The sequence below is a fragment of the Corvus kubaryi genome, unplaced genomic scaffold (genome assembly GCF_017639235.1).
Source record: "Corvus kubaryi isolate FWS band 111438036 unplaced genomic scaffold, C.kubaryi_AGA036_p1.0 split3-37304, whole genome shotgun sequence".
Taxonomy (NCBI): Eukaryota; Metazoa; Chordata; class Aves; order Passeriformes; family Corvidae; genus Corvus; species Corvus kubaryi.
The window spans coordinates 1,707,940-1,733,744 of NW_024582087.1; the positions used below are offsets into that span (position 1 = coordinate 1,707,940).

At 55.5% G+C, this 25,805-nt stretch overlaps 2 protein-coding genes across 5 annotated transcripts; one reads left to right on the forward strand and one right to left on the reverse strand.

Moving 5' to 3' along the window:
- The first annotated feature begins 10,590 nt into the window (after positions 1 to 10,590).
- SYNC (syncoilin, intermediate filament protein) lies at positions 10,591 to 17,489 on the forward strand. Of its 2 annotated transcripts, none has more exons than XM_042015400.1 (4): positions 10,591 to 10,784; positions 13,148 to 14,546; positions 15,752 to 15,876; positions 16,927 to 17,489. In XM_042015400.1, the coding sequence occupies exons 2-4, from the start codon at positions 13,155 to 13,157 to the stop codon at positions 16,988 to 16,990; spliced, it is 1,581 nt and encodes a 526-aa protein (XP_041871334.1). In that variant the 5' UTR covers positions 10,591 to 10,784; positions 13,148 to 13,154; the 3' UTR covers positions 16,991 to 17,489. The 2 variants fall into 2 exon arrangements, with proteins under 2 accessions (XP_041871334.1, XP_041871333.1); XM_042015399.1 differs by lacking the exon at positions 10,591 to 10,784 and adding an exon at positions 11,670 to 11,851.
- A 387-nt stretch (positions 17,490 to 17,876) lies between these two features.
- RBBP4 (RB binding protein 4, chromatin remodeling factor) lies at positions 17,877 to 25,751 on the reverse strand. 3 transcript variants are annotated; one of them, XM_042015401.1, is made up of 12 exons: positions 25,581 to 25,751; positions 24,307 to 24,454; positions 23,874 to 24,019; positions 22,729 to 22,902; positions 21,975 to 22,090; positions 21,677 to 21,837; positions 21,433 to 21,559; positions 21,259 to 21,336; positions 20,148 to 20,224; positions 19,983 to 20,040; positions 19,778 to 19,888; positions 17,877 to 18,982 (listed from the first exon to the last, which is right to left on the reverse strand). In XM_042015401.1, exons 1-12 carry the CDS (start codon positions 25,594 to 25,596, stop codon positions 18,917 to 18,919), a joined length of 1,278 nt encoding a protein of 425 aa, XP_041871335.1. In that variant the 5' UTR covers positions 25,597 to 25,751; the 3' UTR covers positions 17,877 to 18,916. The 3 variants fall into 3 exon arrangements, with proteins under 3 accessions (XP_041871335.1, XP_041871336.1, XP_041871337.1); XM_042015402.1 differs by having other exon boundaries at positions 24,307 to 24,451; positions 25,581 to 25,714; XM_042015403.1 differs by lacking the exon at positions 25,581 to 25,751 and adding an exon at positions 25,223 to 25,360.
- Between the last annotated feature and the right edge of the window lie 54 nt (positions 25,752 to 25,805).

Sequence of the window (25,805 nt, forward strand, 5' to 3'; positions counted from 1 at the left end):
GGGGGGCTGAGAGCAGCATGGGGGGCTCCAGCATCCCCACAGACCCCACTGAGCTGCCCTGTTGGTGCTCCAGGGCACAAAGCCCCTGGCATCTGTGGGCAGGCCTGCTCTCATCCTGCATCCCAGACCTGGTTTTCATTGCTGTGAGCAGAAATCTGGCTCAGGGAGCCTGGGGAGTGGGGACAGCTGAGCACCCCAATTCCTTGTGCTGTGTTAGAACCCCAGTACAGCCCAAAGGAGAGGGGAGAGAAAGGAGGGAAAGCATTCTCAGCCTCCCCAGCACATGAGAATGGAGAGCTGGGGCCCAGAGATGCTGATTCCAGGCAGAATCTCTTCTCCAGGCCAGAAATCCCCGGTTTTCTTCACTGAGAGAACTCTGATAAGAGCTTGGAGCAGCAGAGAAGCTGTTCATGAGATACAGATCTGGTCAGCACGGCGTGACTGCCCCAAGCACATCTGATCATCCCAAAGTCACACATTCCCTTGGTCAGAGCGGCCAGCCCAGGCATGGGCACCCCTCTGTGCTGGCATGGGGACAGATCTGTCCCTCCTGGTGCTCCATCCATCCCTCCCGGTGTCTCATCCACTCCTGGTGTTTCCTAAACCTGATCCCATCTCCAGGCAAACGCAGAGCAGGAGCTGAGCTGCCTGAATGAGAAAGGAATTCAGCCCTTGTTCCCTTCACGGGGAAGTAAAGCTCAGCGAGGCAAAGGTAACACAAAAACCCCACTTGAGATCCCCAATCATTAACAGAAATACATAACCAGAAGGGTTTCAAATGATTTCCTGCTCCAGCCGGAGTCCAGGCCGGCTCTGCTGATGACAGGTCTGGCTCCAGCCTGCAGAGGTGGAGGGAGCCCAGCTCCCTGCTCAGGGTCAGGTGGATTTTATCCACGCACAGCAGGACCAGCCCAAGGCTCCGGCTCCTGCTTGGCAGGGAAATGGTTTTTCACTTCATCCTTGCCCAGCTCTTCACCTTCCAGAGGGTTATGTTCCCGTCGCTGCCGGACTCGGAGTCAATGATGATATTGTCTTATGAAATCAGACCTTCCTTCCACGGGGAAATGTGACCCCGCTGAAATAGTTTTATCGGATCTTATGGAACGTTATTCTCAGGAGTAATTCTTCCAGCTGTCTCCAGGTGGAATAGCTGTGGTTGCAGACACACCTCTCTTTGTTCGCCCAGCCGCTCGCCGGTGCCAGGCCAGGCCAGCCGGGGGATTCCTGCTGCTCACATTTTCTGAAGTGTCACTCTCTGCCTCTGGCTGATTAACAAACTCGTTCCCACACACACACAAGGAACAATCCCCACGCCTCTCCCCTCTCTCCTTTGAGCTCAGAAGCTCAGGGCTAAACGCAAGCCCTGTGTTTACACCAAACCGTGCGTGCCAGCAGAGGATGGAGGAAATAATCGTCCAGGGAGATTCCACAGCTCAGCCCTGAATTTCCTTGAGGCCTCACGTGCACCCCGTGGCATCGAGTGTCACCAGCACAGAATCACGGAATTATTAAGGTTGGAAAAAACCCTCCAAGATCATCAAGCCCAACTTGTGATCAAACCCCGCCTTGTCAACCAGCCCAGAGCACTGACTGCCACGTCCAGGTGTTTCTTGAACACCTTCCAGTGCTTAACAACCCTTTCCATGAAGGAACTGAGCATGATCCCCTCCACAGCCCAGCCCCTCCACCCTCTGCTCACCACAAATCCCCAGTCCCAACGAGCACTTGCTGCTGTTACAAAGCAGCTGTGAGCATTGAAAGCTTTATTTTTAACATCACTATCCACCCCCCTCCCTGCCCCAGTCAGGAAATCATTGCTGCTGGACTAAGCTGGCATCAAAAAGGAAAATTAAAAAAAAAAAAAAAAGCCAAACCCAATTTAATATTTCTGGAACATCGATTCCTTTACTTCATCAAGGAATTAAGAAGAATGTTGTGAAAGCCGGATAAAGCAGCAGCCAGAAAAACAGACTAAAGCCACTGGACCCCAGCACCAGCTCATCCTTCACCCCAGAGCTGTGTTTACATCTCTGCACCCAGAAACCCAGCCCAGGCAGTGGGAATAGCCAGGCACCCCAAATCCCTGCTCTGTGTTTGACCCTTGGCACAGCCCAGCTGCTCTCCCTGCCTCAGTTCCCACCCCGGGGCTTAATCCCTCCTCTGCCTCCAAAGGTTATTGTGGAAATAAACACGGTTGGAATGGCGAGGTGCTGGGATACCACCTGCAGCCAGCAGGGCCCATCCACCCAAACAGGGCAGAGCATCCAGAGGATGCGCTTCCAGCTGGGATGGAGCCATCCCCCCTCCCATCCCTCTCCCAGAGCCGCTGGTGTCCCCCGGAGAGGCAGCTGGTGCTGGCCCAGGAGCAGGATTACCGAGCCTTTCCTCTACACAGCTCAGCTGTTTGGGCAGCCAGAGATGGGATCGCTGATAGCTGGACCCACGGGATTGATCCGAAGTGGAAATGCTCTCATCCTCCCGCTGCCGTGATTTCAGTGCTGAGCAATGCCGACCTCACCAGCACCCACAGCAGAGCGGGCAGGTACTCAGGAATGAGTCCTGATCCACATCTCCTGGGATGAATTCCCTCTCTCCCACCCCTTGGAGCCATCCTGCTCCCCCTCCCCACCACCAGGATGGTCAGACACGCCCTGTGCCCACTCCAGGACCAAACCCACTTGCGGGAAGGGTGGGGTGATGGAGAACTGCGGGGTGACGAACCTGATCCAAACCCCCCCAGCACCACGCGGAGACAGGGGAAGCTGAGGGCACTCAGAGCCTGCAAGGCCCTGCTGCAGCTCTCCCCTCTCCCCCTCCCACAGCTCCCAGCTGATGTTTGGAAAAATTCCCAGCTGGTCCCGCTGCACGAAGGCTCGTGATGTCGGCGGCGAGGCCGGCGCTGCCTCCGGGCAGGTCAGAGCCGCGTGTGGCGCAGCCGATGCTGCCGGCTCCAGCACCCGGCGCTGCGGCCGTGGCTGCCCACGGAAAACACCCGGGGCTGACACTCCTTCCCTCCCCACAGCTCATCCCGAACCTCTGCTGGAGGCATCCTGACCCCATCCTCCAGGGAAACGTTATCCCCCAGCCCACAGGGATGGATGCCGGTAACCCCGGCATGTACTGGCAGCGTCCCGAGGACGCAGCAGAGCCAGAGGCTCTGGAGTAGGGAGGGGTTCCTGGCGTGCTCTCCGTGCTGGAAATGCACGGGGAGGGTGATTCAGTCACGCAGGCAAGCTGCAACCACTGCACATCCGCGCTGCTTCTCCCAGCACTCCAGCGGGAACCGGGGGAATTGTGGCACCTCCCGTCCCCCCGGGATGCCAGCGCTGCCAAAAGCACAGCCTGGAGGGGAAGGGTCCTCTGGGCTGGGGCACTGAACGGTGCCTCCACCACCAGCACGGACTGTGGGCACTCAGGACAGCTCTCCTGGCCACTGGGATATCTGATGGGACAGCACAGTGGCAGCACAGTGACAGAGCCCTGGCTGGCACGAGATGCGAGGGAGCAGCACGGCACAGGCAGGAGGTCCCCAAGCTGTGACCCTGACAGGCCGTGACTTGGCATTTTGAGGATTAGCTGGTGAACGGTACAACTTCAGGGAAAAAAATAAGAGGAAAAAAAGGGCTGGCAGAGCTGCTGGGGGCGTTTCTGTGCCGCAAAGAGGAACATCACATGCTCCAGCACATCTCATTTTTTCTGCTCAGGTTTCAGTGCTGGGCTGTGGCAGCGGCGTCCACGCACGGAGGGCCGGGAAGGAGCCACCAGCAGCATCCGATGGATCGGCCCAGCAGAGAGCTCGGCTCTTCCCGAGCCTCTTTTCCCTTTCCATGGCCACTCCTGTCCTATCACAGATCCCCGTGTGCTCCTCCAAGCAGGAAACGTGCCTGCATGAGGTCTTGGATGCCTGGAAATTCACTCCCTGGAGCAAACTGAGGAAGAAAGTTCCAGCTGACAGCATCCTGCTGCGCTTGGGTGCCGCAGAAGAGGCCTCTCCCTTGGCAAAAGGGCCAAAACATCCCTGCCAGAAGTGCCCGCAGGGAGGGCAGGGGCGTGACACAGATGGTGTCCCCGACCGTGTGAGGTGGGAGAGGCTTTTGGGGTGATACCTTCCTCGTTGGGACATCTGCTACTGCCAAAGAAGCGCTGAGGAGAGGAGCGTGACCAGACAAGCCAGCACCCATCGCTCTGCCAAAGCTCCCGGGATGAGCCCATGGATTCCCGAAACACGGCCCCGGGATGGTGAAGAGAGGGGACCCAGGGCACCTTCCCCTGCAAGATTGTCCTGGTCAAGGTGGCAGGGACGTGACTGGCACCCAGGGATGTGGAGGCAGCACCCACAGACGGTCCGGGGTGAGGGCCATATCTGGGACAGGAAGGGCCACACCTGGAGCATGCAAACACCCTGCCCAGGAGGAGGAGGTGGAGGTGGAGGTGGCAGCGGCTGGCATCCCTCCAGATTTCCCTCAGCCCCAGTGACCTTCTGACTCAGCACAGGCAGAACCTACCCAGTGAACCAGCACCAGCCCTCGGGGCAGGGGCGAGATCGCGCCAGGGACTGCCGGATCCGGCCTGCTGCCACCGCAGCCATGGCCACCGCGGCCCCCGTGGCCACCGCCGCCACCTCCTTCACCCCGTGGAGCCACCCCTGCTGCCACCACGGCCAGCAACTCCACCTCTCCTGGCCACCATCATGGCCAGCAACTCTGCGCCTCCTACATCCCCTCTTTAGCCACGGCCACGCCGCCACCTCAACTCCTTTGCAGCCACCACTGTGACCCCTCTTTGGCCACCTCCAGGGTCAGCACCCTGACCCTCCTTGGCTTCCACTCTAACACCTCCTCGGCCTCCATGGCCACCACCTTGACCTCTCCTTCACCACCTCCACGGCCACTGCTGTGACTCCTCCTTAGCCACTGCCACAACCCCTCAGCCACCACCTGGAGCCCTCCACAGCCACCAACCCGATCCCTCCTTGCCCACTACCTCGGCCACCACTGCGACCACCACCCCAACACCTCCTTGCCCACTCCCACAGCCACCACTCAACACTTTGCCATCACTCCAACCACTGTGGCCACCACTGTGACCCCTCCTTAGCCACCACCGCGGCCACCACCTCGACACCTCTTTGAGCAGCTCCCTGAAATCTCCTCGCCCACCTCCACGGCCACTGTCGCGACCCTTCCTTCATCGCCACCGTGGCCACCTCCCCGAGCGCTCCTCACCTGCTCCCTCCGTCCCTCCCGAGGTGCTGCCGTCCTTGGGCGGCCGCCTCCGGCCCCGGAGCCAGCTGAACGCCCGGCGCAGCGAGTTCGCCCGGGCCTTCTTCCGCCGGGGGGGAGCCCCGGGAGCCCCCTCCGAGCCGCCGCCGCCCCGCTCCGGCTCCCGCTCGCCGCCCGCCGCAGGTGCAGCCCCGGCGGACATGGCCGCGGCGGGCAGCGCCCCGCACCGCCCCGCACCGCCGGCAGCCGCTGCCCATAGGGCCGGGCCCGCCCGGCTCGGCTCGGCTCCGGCTGCAGCTCCGGCTGCAGCCCCGGCCCCGCTCCGGGCTCCCGCCGAGCGCCCGGCGCCGACGGAAAGTTTCTGTGCGGGGCGGGGCCGGGCTGCGGGAGCTCCGCCTGTACCGGCCCCCGCCCCTCCACCCCTCCCTCCCGCAGGTGGCCCCGGGGGCGTGGGGACCGGGGACCTTCCCCTTGGTGCCAGCGGCGTCACCGTCGCGGCTGCCGGGGCTCCCCGAGATGTTCTTCCCGTTCCCCGGTGGGTCCCGGCTTTGTCCCTTCGCGCGGGGGTGGGGGGCGGTGCGGGGACAGCGGGGGCTGATCCCAGCCCTTGGGACCCTCTGTTTTCCTTGCCCGAAGTGCTGAGCAGCAGCGGGAGAGAAGAGGAGGAAAACAGGGAAACACCCGAGCGGGAGAGGAGCGCGGAATTCCAGCATCGTCATCCCCGGAACAGCGTCCCGCACATCCCCGGGGAGGCTGTCCCTGTCCCTGTCCCCGTCCCCAGGAGAGAAGCCGGAGCTGCCAGCCGTGTCCTGCCCCTGCTCTCCCATCCCGCAGCCACCACCGGTTCCTCACCTGACGGTCCCGAGGGTGACACTCGTCGTGTCACCGTCAGTGGCAGCGCCCAGGGGGACACGATGCTCCCCGACCCTGAGGCCACCAAGACGCTGCCTGCAGCCTGTGCCACGCTGCTACTTGTTGCTGATAACAAATCAGCTCCTGAAAACCGGATGGCACGGGGCGAGGGGGGGATTCAGCCTCTTGGCGAGGTTCTGCAGCACCGGGAGGGCACCAGGAGCTCACAGGGAAGGATTTCAGCACGCAGTACAAGCTGGCATTGCTCAGACCAAACCGATCTGATTTAGATTAGATTTCAGGAGGAAATCCTTCCCTGTGAGGGCAGTGAGGCCCTGGCACAGGTGGCACAGAGAAGCTGTGGCTGCCCCATCCCTGGAAGTGTTGGATGGAGTTTGCAGCAGCCTGGGATAGTGGGAGATGTCCCTGCCCATGGCAGGGGCTGGGAACAGGATGAGTGTTGAGTTCCCTTCACAAACCATTCCATGATTCTGTGATCCAGCTGGGAGGGGACAGCAGGACGCACAGGGGCTGGGCTGGAGCAGCAGCAGGTCAGTGACCGAGCCAGAGGAATGATCCTGACAAGAACACAGGTGCTTTCTGCTGCATTTCCACGCTCCTGGCTCCGAGGGGTTTGGGTCCCTGTGTTTCCTGTTGTGAAAAGCTGCGTGGTTGTGTAGGAGCTGCATCCTTCCCGGATGCTCCCAGGGCCTGGCCGTATGCCCGGAGGAGTTTGCCAGCCGCTGGAAAGGGCTGGAAGGATTTCTAAAGCGAGAAGCCTGTCCATCCTCAGGCTTCCCAGCACATCAGCATCTCCTGTGGGATTCAGGCCCTGGCACATGAATCTTGTGGGCTGTGCAAGCCTGAGCATCCTGTTGCTTCCCAGTAGCACCAGTGACCAGGGCTGGGGATGCACCTCCAAACCCGGAGTGACACCTGCAGAAAGGCTGAGGTTTGCTGTGCTTTTGTGTCTCTGCCTCATATCCCTCCCCCTTCACCCCTCTGAACCCAAACTCAAGATCTTAATGAGCACTGGAAAGAGTTGGGCAGAAATTTCCTGGCACCTCTGTGCCCCTCCGTGATCCCAGGGGATTGATTCCTTTCCAGGACGAGGGTTGAGCCTGCTCCCCCAGGCTTTGCTGACCCACGTCTAGCTGAACTGCACTGAGGAGACTCTAATCCCCAATTAGGGCGTTTGTGTTGACTTCCCGCTTTGAGCTCCGACTTCCGAGTCATTATCCTCCAAAAAAAAAACCAAAAACAAAATCTCATTTTTCATCTTTCCCCTCCTCATGTGGCAGCAGAACCAGTTTGAAAGATGTTTTCACACAGTTATGGAGCATTGTCCAAATAATCACAGTGAGAGAGGGGGAGGGTATTGGGTACACTGTGGGGAGAGCTCCCATCAGAGGGGCGAGGGAAGCAGAGGAGGAATGTGAAGAGGAAGGTTGTCCCAGTCCTAGAGGAAAGGGAAATTCCAGAAGCTCCCTAAAGCACCAGCACTCCACGCAGGGCCTCAGGAGCTTCCCCCGCTCCCAGAGAGCTGCAGGGTAACTCATTTTCCACCTGCGGGGCCAGGATGGTCACAGGACACTGGGATTCTCCTGGAGAGAGCAGCTCCCACGAGAGCTCCGCTCCCACGAGACCCAGGCACAGGGGAGGGGAGGCAGAGACGCTGCCATGTCCCCAAGAGCCCCCAGGTGCCTGATCTCTGGGAAATGAGACCCAAAAGGGCACATGAGGAAGCCAAAACATCGGCTGCCAGCCCTGGCATCGCACTTGAGCAGCCACAGAAGCTCCTGCTGCCCGTGCCAGGGTGCAGCCGGTGCCTTGGGCCGAGCTCATCCGTCCCCTGCCCCCATTTCCGTCCCCTCCCCGGGACACTGAGCCCTGGCTGCTCCCTCATTACTCATTAACGCCTCCGTCACGCACAGGTGGCCGGGACAAGGTCCTCCCGCATCCCTTTGAGCCCCGTGGGTGCCTCTTCCCACCCTGAGCAGGAGCTGCTCGCTCCAAAGCCCTTCTGCAGGAAGCGGCTCCTGCTCCCTGTTTCTTGCCCCAGGATATGGAAAAAGCCAGCGCGGAGCCTGGGCTGCAGTGACCCCGCTGGAGATCGTTGGGACACGGGGACTGGTGGTTGTGGTGCTGGAAATCAGCTCAGTTGTAAAAATGGGGGGTTTTAGAAGGGTGCCTGGGCCATAAATGTCATGGGAAGAGGGAGGCACTGATCTCCTTGCTCGGGTGCTGGGTACATGGAGGTGGGATGGATGGATGGATGGATGGATGGATGGATGGATGGATGGATGGATAAATAGCAGTGGTTTCTTCCTTCCCAGCTCCCTCGTGCTGGAAGGGACAGTTCTGTCACAGCCCAGGAGTATCACCCGTGTCTGTGGTGACAGGGACAGGTGGCCACAAGAGGCATCTCCGGCTGCTGCGTGAGCATCCCGAACCTTTCCTGAAAGAGAAAAGCCTGCGGGAATGCCAGCACAGCCTCGATGCCCTGTGGGATGTCATGGACACATCAGAGCTGCCGCACTGGGCTGGCACGGGCCTGATGGGGCTGACAGCACGTGGCAGCCCCAGCCCTGGGGTGTGAAAACCCCCTGGGTGTGACACGGGTGGCACAGGGACACCCCGGGGTGCTGGGGGAGCTGCCAGGACAGGCAGCCTTGAGGCAGATGTTTAATCCCCATATCTGGGCTGAGCAAAGATAAAGCCGGAGGAATGGGATGTGGAAGCGGACACACTCCAAGAATCCCTGCAGCTGGATCCTGGCCGGGCCGGTGTCTCCCTCAGGAGCTGCTGGGATGGCGTTTTCCTCATCCTCCTCCGCGCAGGGAAAGCGGGACCCAGCACCCAGATAAGGGGGAGCCGCTGGCGCCGGTGGCACAAGGACACGGTCTGGCCCTGCTCCCGTGGAGCTGCCAAGGTCCCTGCGGGGCAGACAGCGCCTTCGGGCTCCCCCTTTCATCCCTGCCCCAGCTCCCAGCTGGGCGCATGCCCACGCTGCACTCTTCTTCCTCCTCCTCCTCCATCCCTGCTGGGCAACCTCCCCTCCCTCTCCAGGAGCCACCCCAGCTCTCATCTGGGGAAACTGAGGCAGGAGGCGAAGCAAGCCCGGCTGTTCTCAAAGGGACAGAGGCATCCAACCCCCCAAACCGGGGTGAATCCCCTCGCGTGCAGCTGCGGAGTCATGCAGGGACCCCTCACCTGGCCGGGGCAAAGGGGCCACCGTGCGAGGGCAGGGCAGGAGCGGGCACAATGTGCCACCGCCCTCGGAGCCAGGATCCTTCTCTGGAAGCGCTCCCAGCTCCGAGGATGAATCACACTTTCCCCCCGGGATCAGATTGCAGCTCCTACACTCGAGAGGCCGGAGCTGGCACCGCTCTCCCGGCAGCAGCCGGACCCCCGAGCCCTCGGCAAACACAGCGGGCGAGGGCAAAGCCGCTCCTAAATCCCATCCACGCTGGAATTCGGGCAGGTTGGACACCCCACGGCGCTGCCTCTGGGCTGAGGAGGCGCCGAGGTTGGGCAATTTCCCTGGTACCTCCAGCCTGTCCCTACCGATTGTGTGGGGACAGCGCGGGGACGGAGCCGCCGTGGCAGTGCCAGGGTGGTGCTGGTGGTGCCACGGTGGCGACGCCGCGCTGGGTCCCTGCCCCCGGGGCAAATCTGCCGTGCGTGACGGGAAGGAAAAATCCACCAGGAAGGCAGACACAGCCCCAGGTCAGCAGAGAGCGGGTGAAGCTCCCCACAGCTGCTCTTTGCTCCCCACGACCGCCCTCAGCCAAGGACTCCGTGTTGGCAGCGCGGTGCCCGGAGCCGCTGCCACTCATCCCAAGAGCCGGATCTCAAACTTTCCGTCTCTCAAACTCTCTCCTGACTTTTTTCCTGCCTCTGGCAGCGCCGATAACACACCGCCAGCTCTGTTTACCGGAGCAAAGTCCACGCTGCTCGCTGCCGGCGGCATCTCCCTGCACCGCCCGGCCCCAGCGTGTGCCCGCGGCCGGCCGGGCTCTGCCGGGCACATCGGGGACACCGGAGCCGGCTGTTGCCTGGTTATATCCACAAAACATCCCCGTGCCGGGGCCTGGGCCGGGGTATCTGCTTACGGAGCAGGGAACAGCTGAGCCTCCTCACTCCCCACCCTGCCCTTGGCAGCTCATCAGATAAAGCCCAGCCCGGGCTCGCGTTGTCATTGTCCCCTCCAGGCCCTACAAGGGTTGTTGGTCCCGGCCCGTGCGATCCGCAGGTTTCTCCCGTTGGCAGTCGCAGCTCTAGATAGATATTTATACACCCAACTTGTGCGAATTAACAGCATTCCTCTCCGATGGAGTCAAAAATAGAGGCGCTTCATGGAACAAAAAAAAAAAAAAAAAAAAAAAGAGAGGGAAAAAGAAGGTGTGTCGCGCTGCAAAAAGCAACAGGATCCAAAAAAAGAGAAAAAAAACCCACTCAAATCTCCCTTTTCCTTTTAAAGCTCTGTTCCCAAAGGATGGACCGGCACTGTTATTTTAAACTCGATTTCTGCAGCTCCGTGGCCAGCGAGCCATGGGCAAGGTGACGGTGCCAGTGACGGGGGTGGCACTGGGCGATGTCGCAGGCTGTGGTGTGCGCTGCTGGGTGGTTTTGGGGCACGTAAGCTGGAGACTTCCTGAGAGGCGAGTGGCGACTTCCTGAGCACGGCAGGAGCGGGAGCGGGCAGAGGTAGGCTCAGGGGGCAACACCGTGAGGGGTGGACAGGCCAAAGGGTGACCCCAGGATGATGCACCCATGCCAACGTGGCAAAACATATCTAAAATGGGTATTTTATGTAAATATTTGTTGGTGATATTATGGACAAAAGGTTTAAGGATCCATGGAGTGGGGAGGATGGGGATGGGCAGCACGGGAGAGAAGAGCTGTGGGTAAGCAGAGGTGGGGAACCAAGTGGGTGAGGGCAGAGTCGCTGTTGGACACCCAGGAGTTTGACCATGGCCCCCACGGGGCTTTGGAGAGAGAAACAGCACCTTCTGCACCCCCAAAACAGAGGGAAAAGGGTGGCAGGGATGGGTTATGGGCGGAAGAGGAAGCAGAGGCTGCGCTCTGCCATTACCGAGGTTTGTGGGGCCAACCTGGGGCGTATAAAGAATCCCGAGATACTGGTATTTAATCCATTGATAATCAGTACCTGGGGAGTGCAGCTCTGTGCTACCAGCACCCTCACAGATCCCGTTCCATGCTCAGGATGAGGCCGTGGCATTCAGAGGCCACGAGCTGCATCCTCTGGCATTTCCCCTTCCACCACAGCCAGACCCCCGCAGCCCCAGGGGACCCCACCCCGGCACCCCATTATCCCCATCCCAGCCCTGCCCAGGACCCCGGTGGGATGGGGACCTGCGGATCCAGGGAAGGATCTGCCAGTGAGGCTGGAAGGGGCATTTTGAAGACCCTACAAAACAAAGCTCCCCCATAAATCGGAGGGTGGGAACAGCCAGGGCTGGATGGGAGCTGGGGGGCCGCTCCCCAGGGATGAGGGCTGGCTGTAGCCAGTCCCTGCGGCTGCCTCTGCCAGGGATGCAGCCAGCCTGGCCTTCCCCGCCCTCCTCCTCCTCTTCCTCCTCCTCCTCCCGGGGGCGGAGGAAGGCAGCGCCCGCAGCTGGCACCGCAGGCCGGGGGAAGCGGCTGCTCCGGGGAGTCTGATTTCCAGCGCTGTTTATTAATAACCCCTCTCCGCCCCATGCTAAGCCCATGTGCAGCGCAGAGCCGGCGGCGCTGGGCTCCAGGGGAGGAAGGTAGGAGCCCACCCGGGCGAGCAGGGCTGGGCAGGAAGGGGCCGGTGTCCGCCCGGGGGGGTCTCGTGGGTGCGGGATCCTCGGCGAGGTGGGGGGCCTGGGGCAGGGATGGGGTGGGGGGAACGGCGGTTCAGCATTCCTGGACCCTCAGGAATGATCGGGGAGAGAGGGGGTGGTCTCTCTGGAGCACCCAGGAGTTCTGAGGGGCCCTGGAATGAGGGGTGGTGGGTGGGAGAGAGCCCCCAAGCCCCGCTGGGAAGGCAGAACGGGGCCCTCCCCTCCCCGTCCTGCCCATGCGAAGCGGATCCAAGAACTTTGAAAAACAAGCCCTGGCAGCGGGGAGGGCGAGGAAAAACGGGGCAGAGGAGCCCTTTTCCCACCTTTCCAGGCGCTGCCCCCTCTCCAGCCGCCGGCTGCTGAGTCCGAGGCTGCGATGTGTCATCAGTGCCGAAAACTGCCTTATTAGGAGAGAAAGTATCGGTGAAAATCAGTTCTTTGCTTAAAGCCGTTGCTCCGAGCCGAGGGCTGCCTGTGAGTGCCAGCCTGCGCTCATTCCTTCGGGAATGACTAGACATGAGCTCAGCGGCGTGGCCGAGAGGTGAGAGCATCCTCCCACCGATCCCACCGGCTCTTGGCAGCAGCAGGAAAAGCCCCGGCTCGTCCTCGAGCGTTGTTGTGTCCATCCTACCCCAAATAGCAGCCGGGAGAATGCGAGAGCGAGGGTTTGGTGGTGGTGGCGGCAGCTGCAGGTGCCGTGGCCGGGGACAATGCCGCGATCGGATGACTCTGCAAAGCGCCGGCTGCTGCTGCTGCAGACGCTGCCGCTCGCCCGGGGCTGTGCGTGCGAGGTTCGCTCCATCTCAGTCATCCCGGAGCCTGCCTGAGCTTCCAGCAGCGCATTCCCTTGCCGTGAGGTTATGGCACACCCGCTAAAACCCCCCGGCAAGTTTTCCAGGGAGTGCTCGCACGGGTCACATCGGTGCCGCTGGGAAGGGTGGCCGTGACAGGTTGGCTCCAGAGCAGCTCTTGGGTTTGGGGTCTGGATTTACATCCCTCGCTTCTCCTCCGTGGCAGTCAGACACTTTAATAGGGTTTGAAGAGGGTTTTCTTTCCTTATTTTGGACAGTCTGGGCCCAAGCTGACACCAGAGCGTTGAGCCCTGTGGGTGACGCGGGGATGGTCACGGCAGCAGGGCCACGGTAGGACCCCCCTGGCTCTGGGGTCTCACAGGGTGGGGAGGAAAGGCTGAGACCTGTTACACTCATTGCTCTGGTTCACATCCCCTCTCCTTCCCAGGGACCTGATGGCACAGCCCGAGCCTACTCCAGAGCTGCAGTTGGATGAAGCCGGAGCATCCCCAGCCCCACAGGGAGCAGCTGAAGGAGCTGCTCCACACCCAGAATGTCCTCACCCACCATTGGATCCAGTGAGGAATGGATCTAAACCCCTGCACAGGGACAGCCCAGACTCCAGCTGGGATCTGCAAGCTGCCAGCAGGGATCCTTCCTCGGAGCTAAACCCACCAGGGATCCAGCTGGATGAGGATGCAGCCGGGGCTGGGATCCCGCTGGATGTGGACGTGGCAGGAGTCCCGCTGGACGTGGATGCAGCTGGAGTAGGGATTCCACTGGATGTGGACGGGGCAGGGATCCCGCTGGACGTGGATGCAGGTAGGGCAGGAATCCCACTGGACATGGATGCAGATGGAGTAGAGATTCCACTGGATGTGGATGCAAGCGGGACAGGGATCCCAGCAGATGTGGATGCGGCAGGAGTCCCGCTGGACGTGGATGAGGCTGGGACAGGGATCCCACTGGGGGAAGATGCAGATGGAGTAGGGATCCCACTGGACATGGACACAGACAGGGCAGGGATCCCAGAAAACGCGGATGGGGCAGGGATCCCGCTGGACATGGACGCAGAGGGAGCAGGCAGCCCTCTGGATGCTGATGCCACAGAGCACCAGTGCCTGACCCTGGAAGAGCTGGGGAATTATTTCCAGGAGTGCATCGAAATCGTGGAGCAGCTGGAGAGGGAGCGGGACAGCCTGATCGCGGAGCTGGCCCAGCTGCGGGAGCCGGCGCTGCAGGAGATCCGCCATGCCCACGAGGAGATCCAGGCAGCCTGCAGGCTGCTGGCCAAGGTGGAGCTGGAGAGGGACAACCTGCGGGATGAGATCCGGCAGATCAAGCAGAAGCTGTTCAAGGTGACCAAGGAATGCGTGGCCTGCCAGTACCAGCTGGAGAGCCGCCGGCACGACCTCTCCCAGCACGCCGCCTACCAGGGCGAGCTGGAGAGCCAGGCCGGGCAGCTCTCCGGGGAACTTTCCCAGCTGAAGGAGACCTGCGAGAAGGAGAAGGAAGTTCTGAGGCAGCGCCTGGAGGCTCCGCCGTGCCGGCAGGACAACCTGTACCTCCAGGAGAGCCGCCGGCTTTCTATGGAGTTCGAGAGCTTCGTGGCCGAGAGCCGGCGGGGGCTGGAGGAGCACTACGAGCCCCAGCTGCTGCGGCTGCTGGAGCGGCGCGAGGCCGGGGCCAAGGCGCTGCAGGAGATGCAGGGCGAGATCCAGGGCATGAAGGAAGCCCTGAGGCCCCTGCAGGGCGAGGTCAGCCGGCTGCGGCTGCAGAACCGCAGCCTGGAGGAGCAGATTGTCCTGGTCAAGCAGAAGCGGGATGAGGAGGTCGGGCAGTACCGGGTACGTGCCCCGAAGGGCACCACTCCACCTTCTTTTGAGAGTGGGAGTCGTGCTTTGCGTTCAGGGAAATGTGGGTGATGCAGGATTTGCTTGTAGGGCCCAGGGAAGGAGTGTGGATGAGGAGGGGGAGGATGTGGAACATCTCCTGCTGGTTGGAATCAAAATTATCCCCCAGCCTGGCACAGGGCAGGTGAAACAGGAGGCCCTGGGAATAAGGCAAACCCAAGGATGCAGTAGGAAAGTTTGGGGCTTCACCCAGCTTGGAAAATAGGTTTCCCCTGAATATTTTCTCACTTGGTTTTGGCCTGCCCCTCAGAAATGGCTCTAGGAATGAGGTGGAGGGGATGGGGGTTTCCTTCCCAAAGCTCAGCAGTGCTGCTGAGCACAGGCACCACACGTTTCCCACAGCTCCTCCGAGCACAGGACTGAGCCAAGACGTTTGGAAAAGCCAGCTTCGAATAAAGGTGGCTTTTCTTTCAAAAGCCTCTCCTGCTGGGGCAGATTCTGCCACTCCTACTGCCAGGAAGGGTCTCACCCCCTGTCCCCACAGCCCCAGGGCCGGGCTGCCTCCTGGGAGGGTTATTTCTGGCTGGGCCAGGCATCCCCTCAGCCTGAGGGACAAGGCAATTCAATATCTCCAAGAGCACATTTGGCAAAGAGGCTCCACAATTAATCTCCCCCCTTTCAATACACTCTGTTCTCGGCTCGCAATTGCTGCCTCCTCCCAGCAGTTTCTGGAAGCTGCCATTCCCCTTCCATCACAGCTCCTCCCTGCTGGGATGGGGACCAGAACCATCAGCACCCATGCCACGGCTTGTCCTGGATTTTCAGGGTCCCTTGGACCCCTGGTGTGCCTCCACGTTTTCCTTTTCCCAAATTCCTTATTTATCTTCTTCTGACTCACGGGTTTATACAGCTCTGGCAGCTTCTCAAAACATACACTAAGTAGTTTAGGGGACAAAACCGAGCAGCCAGGAGAAGCCTTAAGGACAAAACACAGCCCAGCCCAGCCCAAATTCCCACCTTTGTATGAAAGCAAAGCTTTTTTTGCAGCGGTTTTTAAAGAGGGTGCTTGGGCAGGGACAGCCTGGCTGTGCTTGTCCAGACCAGCACCATCCACAGGGGGATCCCTGAGGAGAGCGAGGGAAGCAGTGGAGCACAGGCACCTTCCTCCCTCAGATTATCCACTCATTTTCTCCCCCCAGGAGCAGGTGGAGGAGCTGGAGGACAGGCTGAAGGAGCTCAAGAACGGGGTCCAGCTCCAGCAGCGCAAGAACCAGGAGCTGGAGGAGCTGAGGACCAGCCTGCATCGGGAGCTCTCCATCTACAAGTGCGTTTGGGTGCCATTCCTGAGGGGCAGAGGGGCTGGGAGGAGGAAAGGGATGGGTGGGAAGAGTCCAGGGTGGGGTCACAGGTTTTTCCTCCTGGTCCCCAGTGGATCCCAGCAGGAATTTGCCCAACAGCAAAGAGGGATTTGCTGGGAACTCCTGCAGAGGAGTGGAGTGGCTTCCCAAGAAGCAGGTGTGGCAATTTAAGTGGTGGTTTCCTCAGAAATATGTGGAAATGAGCTGAGGTTTAGCTTTGGGGAGCCGTGCTGTGGATGATGGAACTGTCCTCTCCTGGTTTCACTCAGATCTTCATTGCACATGAATTCCTAAAGCTCTAGAAAACATCCATGAGTTTGTGGATTGTTTTACTCACCCAGCTTGGAGCTGTTCTGTTACTCCAGCCTCAGCTGGACACACTTAACCATTTTCTGCAGCCTTTAGCATTCCTTTTCCCCTTCTCCACCCAAACCTCCTCATGCAAACGTACCACAGGAGGATATTCCCTACCCCAAAGCTTCTTTATCCAAGCACAGGGAAGAGCTCTCTCAGCCTGTGCTGTCACCAGCCATTCCCAAGGGGACACAGTGCACTTAGGATTCAGCCCAGATCCCAACACCACCCTGTCCTTGCAGGGTTCTCCTAAACCACAGACCAACATTTAATCCCAAGTGCAGCAGTGGAGTCTCTTAACTCCTGGAATCTACAGATTGCCAGCCCTGGAAGTGGCACGTTTCATGAGGTTTCACATTTGCTCTGGGGCCCTCAGAGTTAAGCGCGGCTCTGAGCTGCCTTTTCCAGTGGCTCCCACCAAAAATGACATTCCCTTCTGTTAAATCCTGTTTGCCAAGGGCTCTGGAAGGGCTGGGCCAGGCCCACACACTCACAAGACCATGGACTGAACCTCTTGAAGCATTTCCCAGCTCCTTTTTTCTTCCATACTGTGAAAAGAAAGAACTTTTCCCAGAAACAGCGCATCCCTCTTTCCTTTTTTTCTCCAGCCAAAGCATTGATGTAAATATTCCATAGCTTAAATTTCCTTTCTACCCTTACAGGAGCTGCTTAGAAATCTACGGCCACCTCTGCAAATCGGAGGAAAAAGCAGAGCAGGACTGTTAGAGCCTCTTTGCAGCAAAAACATGGACAGAGGATCTACAAGGGATGTCCCCTCCTGCTGCTTTATCCTGCCTGATGTGCAGCAGCTGCCTGGAGTCGGGAATGCCGGGCAATCCTTTCCCTGGGTATTTCCCCAGGTGCTGCTGCTGCTGCTCATGTAGCAAAAGTGCTTTTCCCCAGAGGAGCAGAGCAAACAATCTTTGCACTGAACAATGGATATGGATGAGGAGTAACTGGTTGATGTTTTGCTGTGTTTGGGAAAACGTTATCTTGTCTTGTTCTAGATTGTTTAAGCCCGCACAGAAAGTTTTGGAAGCTGGTGTTGGAGGGTTTGATTTTTAAAGTTTACATGCAAGAGAAGCTTTCTCCTTTGAAGAGGATTTTCTTTTGTATTTCAAGGGTCTCTGCTGTACTGGGAAGTGCGCCACAGAAATGAGGTGGTGGGGAAGAGGTTTCCACTTTATATCGAGTCTCACACTGAAAATAAAAGGTCAGAGTTTAAGGAGCCTTTTCATTCTCAGAGCTGCGTCTCAAAAGCCCGAGTTTGTCTGTCAAGCCAAGGTGTTTGTATCAAATTCATGCTGCAGGGTAACAAAAAGCAATTGTGGAAAGGGCTAAAGGCAGAGTTAAAATGCAGATGGCAGCAGGGCTTGAGGGAAGAACAGTTCAGGGCTTTGGTGGCTGCTTAGGGGTTTAAGTGCTCATTAAATTTATTTCACAAGGCAGCAGAAACGAGAAGGGGAGAAATATCCACGTTAAAAATTAAAAAATATCTCTACCAGCTTCCAGCCTCATGGACACACATAGGTAGAAACCACATTCAGCTCCCTGAACAGGTAAATACCCTCAGCAAAGCAGTAAATGCAGAAACAGCACAAAACTCCCCAAATTTCGCAGCGTTTACGTAGAAAAACTTTATTCCAACTGAAGGACTTACACGCAATTAGTCATGAGGAGATGGAGAGTAACAGGCTGCTGGTGGCACTGGACACCCGAGTGGAAGACGTGCAGGACCTTGTGGTCAAGGACTAACTCCTAAAAAAAGTAGCTCATCCACGTTTCATTTGTTTTCCACCAGCTGCCAAGGCTGTTGAGGGCACCGGGGTCATCCGTTGGTACAAACACCTTTTACAACTTGAGGGCTCCCCCAAGTTTTAAAAACCATTTCACAGAAAGGAAAGAAACATTATGTGAAAACACAGCTCAAGAAACACACAATAGAGCAAAAAACACGGGAGGTGAAGGAGGCTCTGCAGGAATAGCTAACGAATCCAAACCGCTGGCGCCCAGCAGGAGGGAGGAAAGGGAAAAGGAAGGAAGGAATGAAAAACCCAGAATTGCCAGGAGAGACAAAAAAATAAAGAGAAATTTCAGTTCAAGTCAGAACTTGCAAGTCTTGTATCTGCAAAGGCAGGAAAAGCCACAAGGTACAGATAACTGAAGGAATTCCAAGGCTTCTGAGTTGTACTGAGGAGGACAAGGCCTTCCACACCATTTCTGAGCTGTGGGGGGATTAACACTTGGATCATCTCTGTTGGCTCAAGCCCACTCGGGCAGCTCTGCCAATGCAACTTTTGTTTAAATTAGGCAAAAGCTTGTGGCTGGAGCAAGTAAAAGAGAGAGAAAAAACCCCAATCCCAAGCTTGCTCTGCGATGAAGGCAGTGAAAATGGGACAGCCAGAGCAATAAAGGAGGCTGCTGTAGGAATTCTGGCCAAGGAGCCACAGCAGGGACCTGGCTGAGGGGGCTGAGCCCTTTTGTTTTTGGGGTGGTGGGTTCTCAGTGTCTGGGTGGAAAAACCTGTGATGGGATCTACAGGAGGATGGCTGAACACAAAGTCTACGTGTGTCTCAAAACCAGTGTTAAGTCAATATCAGGGTTGAGAGGGAAAGAGAAGGAGAAAGACTAAAAATAGGGAAAAGTTGTCATCTAGGATCCTTGACCTTCTGGATCCACGCTTCCTTCGGGATCTTCATCATTGTAGATGTTCTCTGCCTGCAAGACAGGGATGGAGGGACTGAAGAAGCATTTCCTACCCCTTTGGACAGGATTCCACCTGCCAGAACACCTCAGAAAGTCCTGGTAATTTTTTATTTGCTGGATCACCCATCCCTGATCCCATTAACATTAAAGCAGCAACACAAACAACCTTATCCATAAAAGCCAGGTCTCGAAAAACTTCCTAAGTGTCCTGTAAATAGGAATCTGCTAAAGGAGAGTCCACTGCAAGACTTACAAAAGTGTTTCAAGTATTTATTTTGTAGATCCTCTACTCAACAGCACTTTCTAAAAGAACTACACAAGAAAGCTGCCAAGAACAAAATTTAGAGATAAACAAACAAAAAAAAATAGGCAAATGGTCTTGTCAAAGGTCAAAATTGTTTTCCAAAACCTTCAACAGCTGGGAATGTAGGGGCCAGCAAATTGTTCCTGTTCATCAGCACCCTTTTCATCTTTGGAGAATGAAATCTCAAATATTCTTAAAGAGAATAACTACAGAAACCTCAACTTCATCCTTGGTTCTCACACACTGTTTTCATTCAAAGACAGAAGGGAAAACTTCCCTTCTGCACCAGCACTTCTTTTTTATAAACACAAAACATGTCCTGAGTATTTGGAAACCATTGTTCTGGCCAAAGCTAAAGGGGATTTCACTGTCCCTTTGAGATTTCAGCAGTGCTACAAACTGGGTAATTCTGAGGGCTGTAAATAAAAGCAGGAATGCTGAAATCCAGGAATTTCAACACCATCTCCCACCTGCCACTTCCTGCACCTTCCCAAGCAACTCACCATTTGCCAGACTTGCATGATATTATCTTCTGATACAGAACAAATGACCCAGGGCTCATTGGGATTCCAGGAGAAATCCGAGATCTTTGCAGTATGACCCCCATGGATAAACTAGGATTGGGGAAACAAAAAGGGGAATGGTTTGAGATTTGCATTGCAGGGCGAGTAATAGGTTAAAATCATTCATGAGAGTGAAAAGACTCACCAACAGCTCTGGGGGACCATCCTCAGCATCCTCAGGGGATTGTTCCTCTCCAATTTTACTGCAGAAAAAAAAGAAAAGGTGGGGGTGGTTGTTTTGTTTTCGTGAAGTGTGATGCAATTCATCAATAATATTTTGTGGGGAAAACCTGAGGAATTTGGGATTTACCTCAAGTCCCAAACATTTAGCCTGCGGTCCGTGCCACTGGAGGCCAGGATGGTTTCATTATGGGGAGACCACTGAACCTGCAGACAGGGATAAACTTAAAAGTGAGTTTAGAGAAGCTGGAACAGGACATTCCCAACACTTCATTTTGTACCCTGGAAGCTCTACAAGAATTCAAATTGATAACAACACAAATATATGCAAATAACATTTATCACAGGAAGCAGTTTGTGTATATTCACACACACAAAAAAAAGACATTTCACCAAAAAAGTGCCACCTGGAATTTTTCCTCTAGCAAAGCCCACGTGTTTCCAAGTGGAAACAGCTCCCAAGGGTATTGGCTGCTCCTTATCTTAACAAGGATTGCACAAATAGAACCCACGGATTCCTTGAGCACTAGGCACAGCTCTCACATGAAAAGAAATCACTGTAATTAAGCTTAACTGCCCAAAAGCTCACATTTACTGCTTCTGCTAGAGATAAAGCTCTCCAGAACACACCACCTAATAGGATCACAGGATTAGGAAAGAACACTGAATTCTGCACACCAACGTGGCATTTCAGGATTCTGTAATTTTATTTAGACATAACACAGTCTGAAATGATAATCCCTCCACCAAAAAAACCTCTACATATTTTTCCTCTGATTAAGGCATGAGTTGGTGATGGAAATATTTAATCTGCTAAGCAGGTGCTGCCTATGATGTGAACATTCTCTACTTACAGCAGCAAAACCAGCAATTATCTTTTGTCAGAGGGTGTTAAACCTTCCTGCAGGAGCAGGCTGAAGAGGTGGAAACACTGCAGCCATTTCCCTGGGCCTCCTGCTTCAATCTGCTGCCATGAATAATTTAATGGACTCTGCACTGCTACCATTTCATCCTTCTGCTGTGGTTAAAGCTCCAGAGCATTTCCCTGATCCCTTTCTGGACACTCTTTCTGTACTGGAGCTCTGCAGCTCCACAACACCACCCAGAAAAGTATAAGCAGGTGAGAGAATAAAATACGAGTTTTAAAGTGCAAAAACGTTGTGGAAAAGACTGGTTTTCTTTCCCAGACTGCTGAGTAGAACTAAGTCTGTGAGGATAAAAGATAAAGACTGGTTTTATACCTGAAATATTTCATCTTTATGTGATTCAAAGGAGTGCAGCTTCAGTTTTAGGTTTCTCAAGTCCCATAGAGCAACAGTCTAGGAAAAAAAAATAAAATATTTTGTTGAAGTAACCAACATGTACATCCACCCCAGAAACTGAGCAAGGATGTTCCAAGATCAAGGCAGAAGTACCTTATCAGCTGATCCTGTGGCCAGGATAAACTCACTGTAGGGATTGAAGGAGAGGCAGTTCACTTCAGCTGTGTGAGCATCCACGGAATGACTGGGTTTGGAGGTGTTGTTTGACCGGGTGTCCCAGCTGGGAGGGGAAAACATAGAATTAAAACAAAGCTGTATATCCCATTTCACCGAGGGATTATGGAGATGACAAAGCCTGAGGGGCAGAAGCAGTTTGTGAAGGGATTCCCCCACTTACATCATGAGCTTCTGATCATCAGCAACGGATCCAAAGAGGGATTCATGGAGCAGGTGCCAGGATACATCTTCCACCACTGCTGTGTGTCCTGTGAAGATGGTCTTGGCATCCACCACTTTGCCTTCTTTGGGAACAGCGCTGATATCCCACAAGCAAATGGTCTTTAAAACAACAAAAATGTAAAAAATGACATCTTTAACCACTCTCTTTCCCTCCTCCCCCTCAAACCCAGGATGTTTTTGCCCTTCCCAAGGCACACCAAGCGCAGGTTTAACCCAGCTGTGCTCCAAATACTCACATGATCATCAGAAGCACTCAGCAAATGCCCACTGAGGTTTGGGTTCCAGGACAGTCCATACCCCTCCTTCTGGTGCCCACGGAGACGCAGGTCCGGGTTGCACTCTCCAGAAGGATCTGGAACGAGGCAAGGTGAGAATTCCAGTGCCTGGAATCATTTCCAGCACATCCTGCAATACCTGGCATTAAGTTTACTTTTAGCCCAGTAGCCACCTCCATGCTTTGGCTCGAGTTGCCTGGTCCAGCTGCGTGGAGAAACAGCAGCTCAGCTGTTACTGCTCAAAAAACTCCTCCTGAACACCCAGAAATATAAGGTGGAATATTTCTCTTTCTCTCATCTTCTCCAAACTGTCCTTTTGAAGTGAGGAAGGCACTTCTGATGCTCCTCACAAGTGGCAAAAGGAGTTACTTTAAACAATCTCGATGAGTTCGTAGGTAAATGACTTAATATATTTACAGGATATCAAGGGAACAGCTCAGCTACCCACCAAATCAATCATAATTTCCAAACAATCCATTTCCAAAAAAAACCTCAAATACCTGACAGTGAGATGACAGAACAAGCAGTGAAAGCGCAGGAAAAGGTTTCCTTTTCCATGGATACATTTGGATACATCTGTTTAAACTCCATACAAAATAACATCATACACAAACACCCACTTGGCCCTAAAATCCCAAATAAGGGGTAATCCACACCATTTTTTCACCTCTTTTTCACCCTTAGGGAATGAGTGGCTGCTCTCTGAGGCACACACCTGGTTTGGAGGGGTGTTTGGTGTAATCAAAGACCAGGACATCACTGGAGGGAGTCTTGGTGGCGATGATGCAGGGGTTCTGGGGCATGTAACGGGCTCTGTTCACCTCTCCCTCGTGGTTTATCTTGATTTCAATTTCAATTTTTCCACTTACTGAGCCAAAGCCTCCAAACTCTAGGAATAAGAAAGCAGGAGTTGTGAATAATAAGCCAGTTTCAGAACAAGGCACAAAGAGTTGATTCAAGGTTTGCTATCAAGCTCTCAGAACAGACAAAGTTGTGGTAAAAACAAATTGCAATTTTAGGACTGTGACACAATTTGCTGAAGCTCCCTTATCTTTATATATAAAGTAACCTGATAATTCGTAAAACCGCACAATTTTGGCAAAAAGAATGGGTTTGGGATTATCTTAAAATTGGAGTATATATTTTTGAGAAATACTAAAATAGAATAGAAACAAGTATTTATTCGACAACCCCATGCTTATAAATAACTTTAAGAAGCCCAAAGATCAAAATACTCATTGCACAATCCAGACTTCCAGTGAAAAGAAGAGCAAACATTGGATCATTAAGGACTTTCCCCAGGTGGAAAGATTGATTCAGCCAAGCAAACAGGAGAAATGCCTAACTTGGGACAGCCACAAAGGTTACAAAATCATCAAATTCAAGTCTGATTCACTGAATAAAATACAATTTCACCACAGAGGGGCTGGGACAACAGTCAGGCAGCAGGACTCAAGACAAATGAAGAATGTTTGAAATGTTACACTCCTCTGAAATAAAAATATTTCACACGAGCATATGTAAAATTTTTTTGCATGACTTTATGTAATGCAGATGTGGTAACAAAAATACCAATAAAAAGCACTGCATGGGATTCAATGTCAGTTCCTGAGAAACAGGGAAGGGAGAGGTTTTCCCACATAAATATTTTTGCAATTAACCTGCCCCTTCTGTTTTCATCATTAGATTATTAAGACATTCAAGAAACAGAGTATTTCTCTATTAAGGAGGCACCACTTAGAAATAAATTTGTTTAGAAGTAAAATCTGAGCTTTGCTGCCCGAACTTTAGGAAAAGACAAATTTTCTATTGAGAAGGGAAGGGGAAAAATGGTTAAAATCCCCCTTTTTGGGCTCTTACCTCCTTTTTCACTGTCATAGTGAGAAGCATCAAACTGTGCATCGTCGTTGGGCAGCTGCACACTGGCAATCACCAGGTGGTTCTGTTCATCTGAGGTGTGGGTGCCCAGCACTAACCTGTGGATGCTGAAATCTTTGCCTTCAGGTCTACAGGGGAAGAGAAACAAAACAGGAATCACAAAATTGCTTCCCTGTGAGGATCTGACACAGGAGAAGCTGTGGCTGCCCCTGGATCCCTGGCAGTGTCCAAGGCCAGGTTGGATATTGGGGCTTGGAGCAGCCTGGGGCAGTGGGAGGTGGCACTGGATGGACTTTAAGGTCCCTTCCAACCCAACGAGTTTGGGATTCTGTGATCTCAACCTAAAAGTCTCTCAGCACAATCCTGGATTTGCTGTTTATTGCACTTTAAAAGGAGAGCAGAAGGATCCCTTTACCTTGTGACATCAGGAAGCCACTGAGCAGTCAAACTGGGCCACTCCAGGGCATGGGTCATCACCAAATCATACAGGAAGGGGGTATTCTTTTTCCATATTTTATATTCCTCATTGATCACACGCTCTTCCACCGCATCATCAAAGGCTGCTGAAGTGGGTTTTAAAAAAAAAATACATACAATTAATTATTTATAAAAGTATTTACAGACACACAGCGTCGTGGGCACGCAGTGGATTAGAGTCAACTACATCAATCACACCTTGGTCTGCTGCTGGAGCAGTTACCAAATGGTTAAAAATCTCCTGTTGCACTTGTTAATCCTTTTTTTTTCTGGATATATGGCTGGGAACGAATATAAACTATGTCAAATTTCATCCCTGGAAGTGTCCCAGGGCAGACTGGACAGGGCTTGGAGCACCCTGGGATAGTGGAAGGTGTCCCTGCCCATGGCAGAGGTGGAATGGGATGAGCTTTGATGTCCCTTCCAGCTCAATCCATTCTGGGATGATTTGCTGATGTTGTTACAGCAGCACAATAAAATTCTGAGACCTAGTGCACAGAGAGGCAAACCCCAGACTTGTAACGATGTTTAAATGCAGGAGATCCAGCAACTGCTCTTAAACAGACCGGTCTGGGTGCAGCCTTGAACTACTTGTTCCCAAAATCCAGTTTTCCAAGGCTCCTTCTGCTGCCTTGTCGCTCATAAACGCTTTCTCAGCCCATCTGCCACCAGCCTCCGCTGTAGAGGAGAAGGCGACGGGCAGACCCGGGGAGCTCACCCGCAGAACGGGAGCACCCCCCTGCAACCGGGGCTCATCCCCTCGGAACCGAGGGCATCTCGACGGAACGGGGGCACCCCAAAGGAACCGGAGGTCGCCTACGGAAGGGGAGAATCCCCGCGGAACGGGAGCTCACCCATGAAACCGAGACACCCCCGCAGAACCGGGGCACCCTCAGGGCGCGCGGCAGCGGCCGGTGACACCTCTTTGTCTGCCCGCCCCCCTCGCAGGGCACGGCCCGGCCCTCCCGGCCCCACAAACCCCCTCCTCGGGGCGCAGGGGGCGGGCAGAGGGTCCCGGCCCGGGCCGCTCTCCCCGGTCGGTGCCGCGGGCGCGGGGAGGCGGCGGCGGCCATTACTGAGGGGGCCCCCTCAGGCCCCGCCCCCGCGCGCCCCCTGGCGGCACCGCCCCGCTCCCCTCACGCCGTAACGGGGGGGGTGGGGGGCACCCCGCGCCTCAAGGCGGAGGCCGCGCCGCCCATACGGAGCCTTTACCTTCCTTGTCCGCCATGGCGGGGCGGGGGGAGCGCGGCGGCCGCGGGGCGCGAGGCGGGGCGGGCTGGGCGAGGCGGGCGGGCGGTTCCTGCGCTCGCTGCTCCGACCCCTCCGGCCGCGGCTCCGTCTATTGTTTCCTGCCCCCGCTGCGTGCGGCTCCCGGCGCCGCGCACCCCTTCGCGCGCCAACGCCGGCCAATCAGCGCCCGCCGCCGGGAGGCGCCGG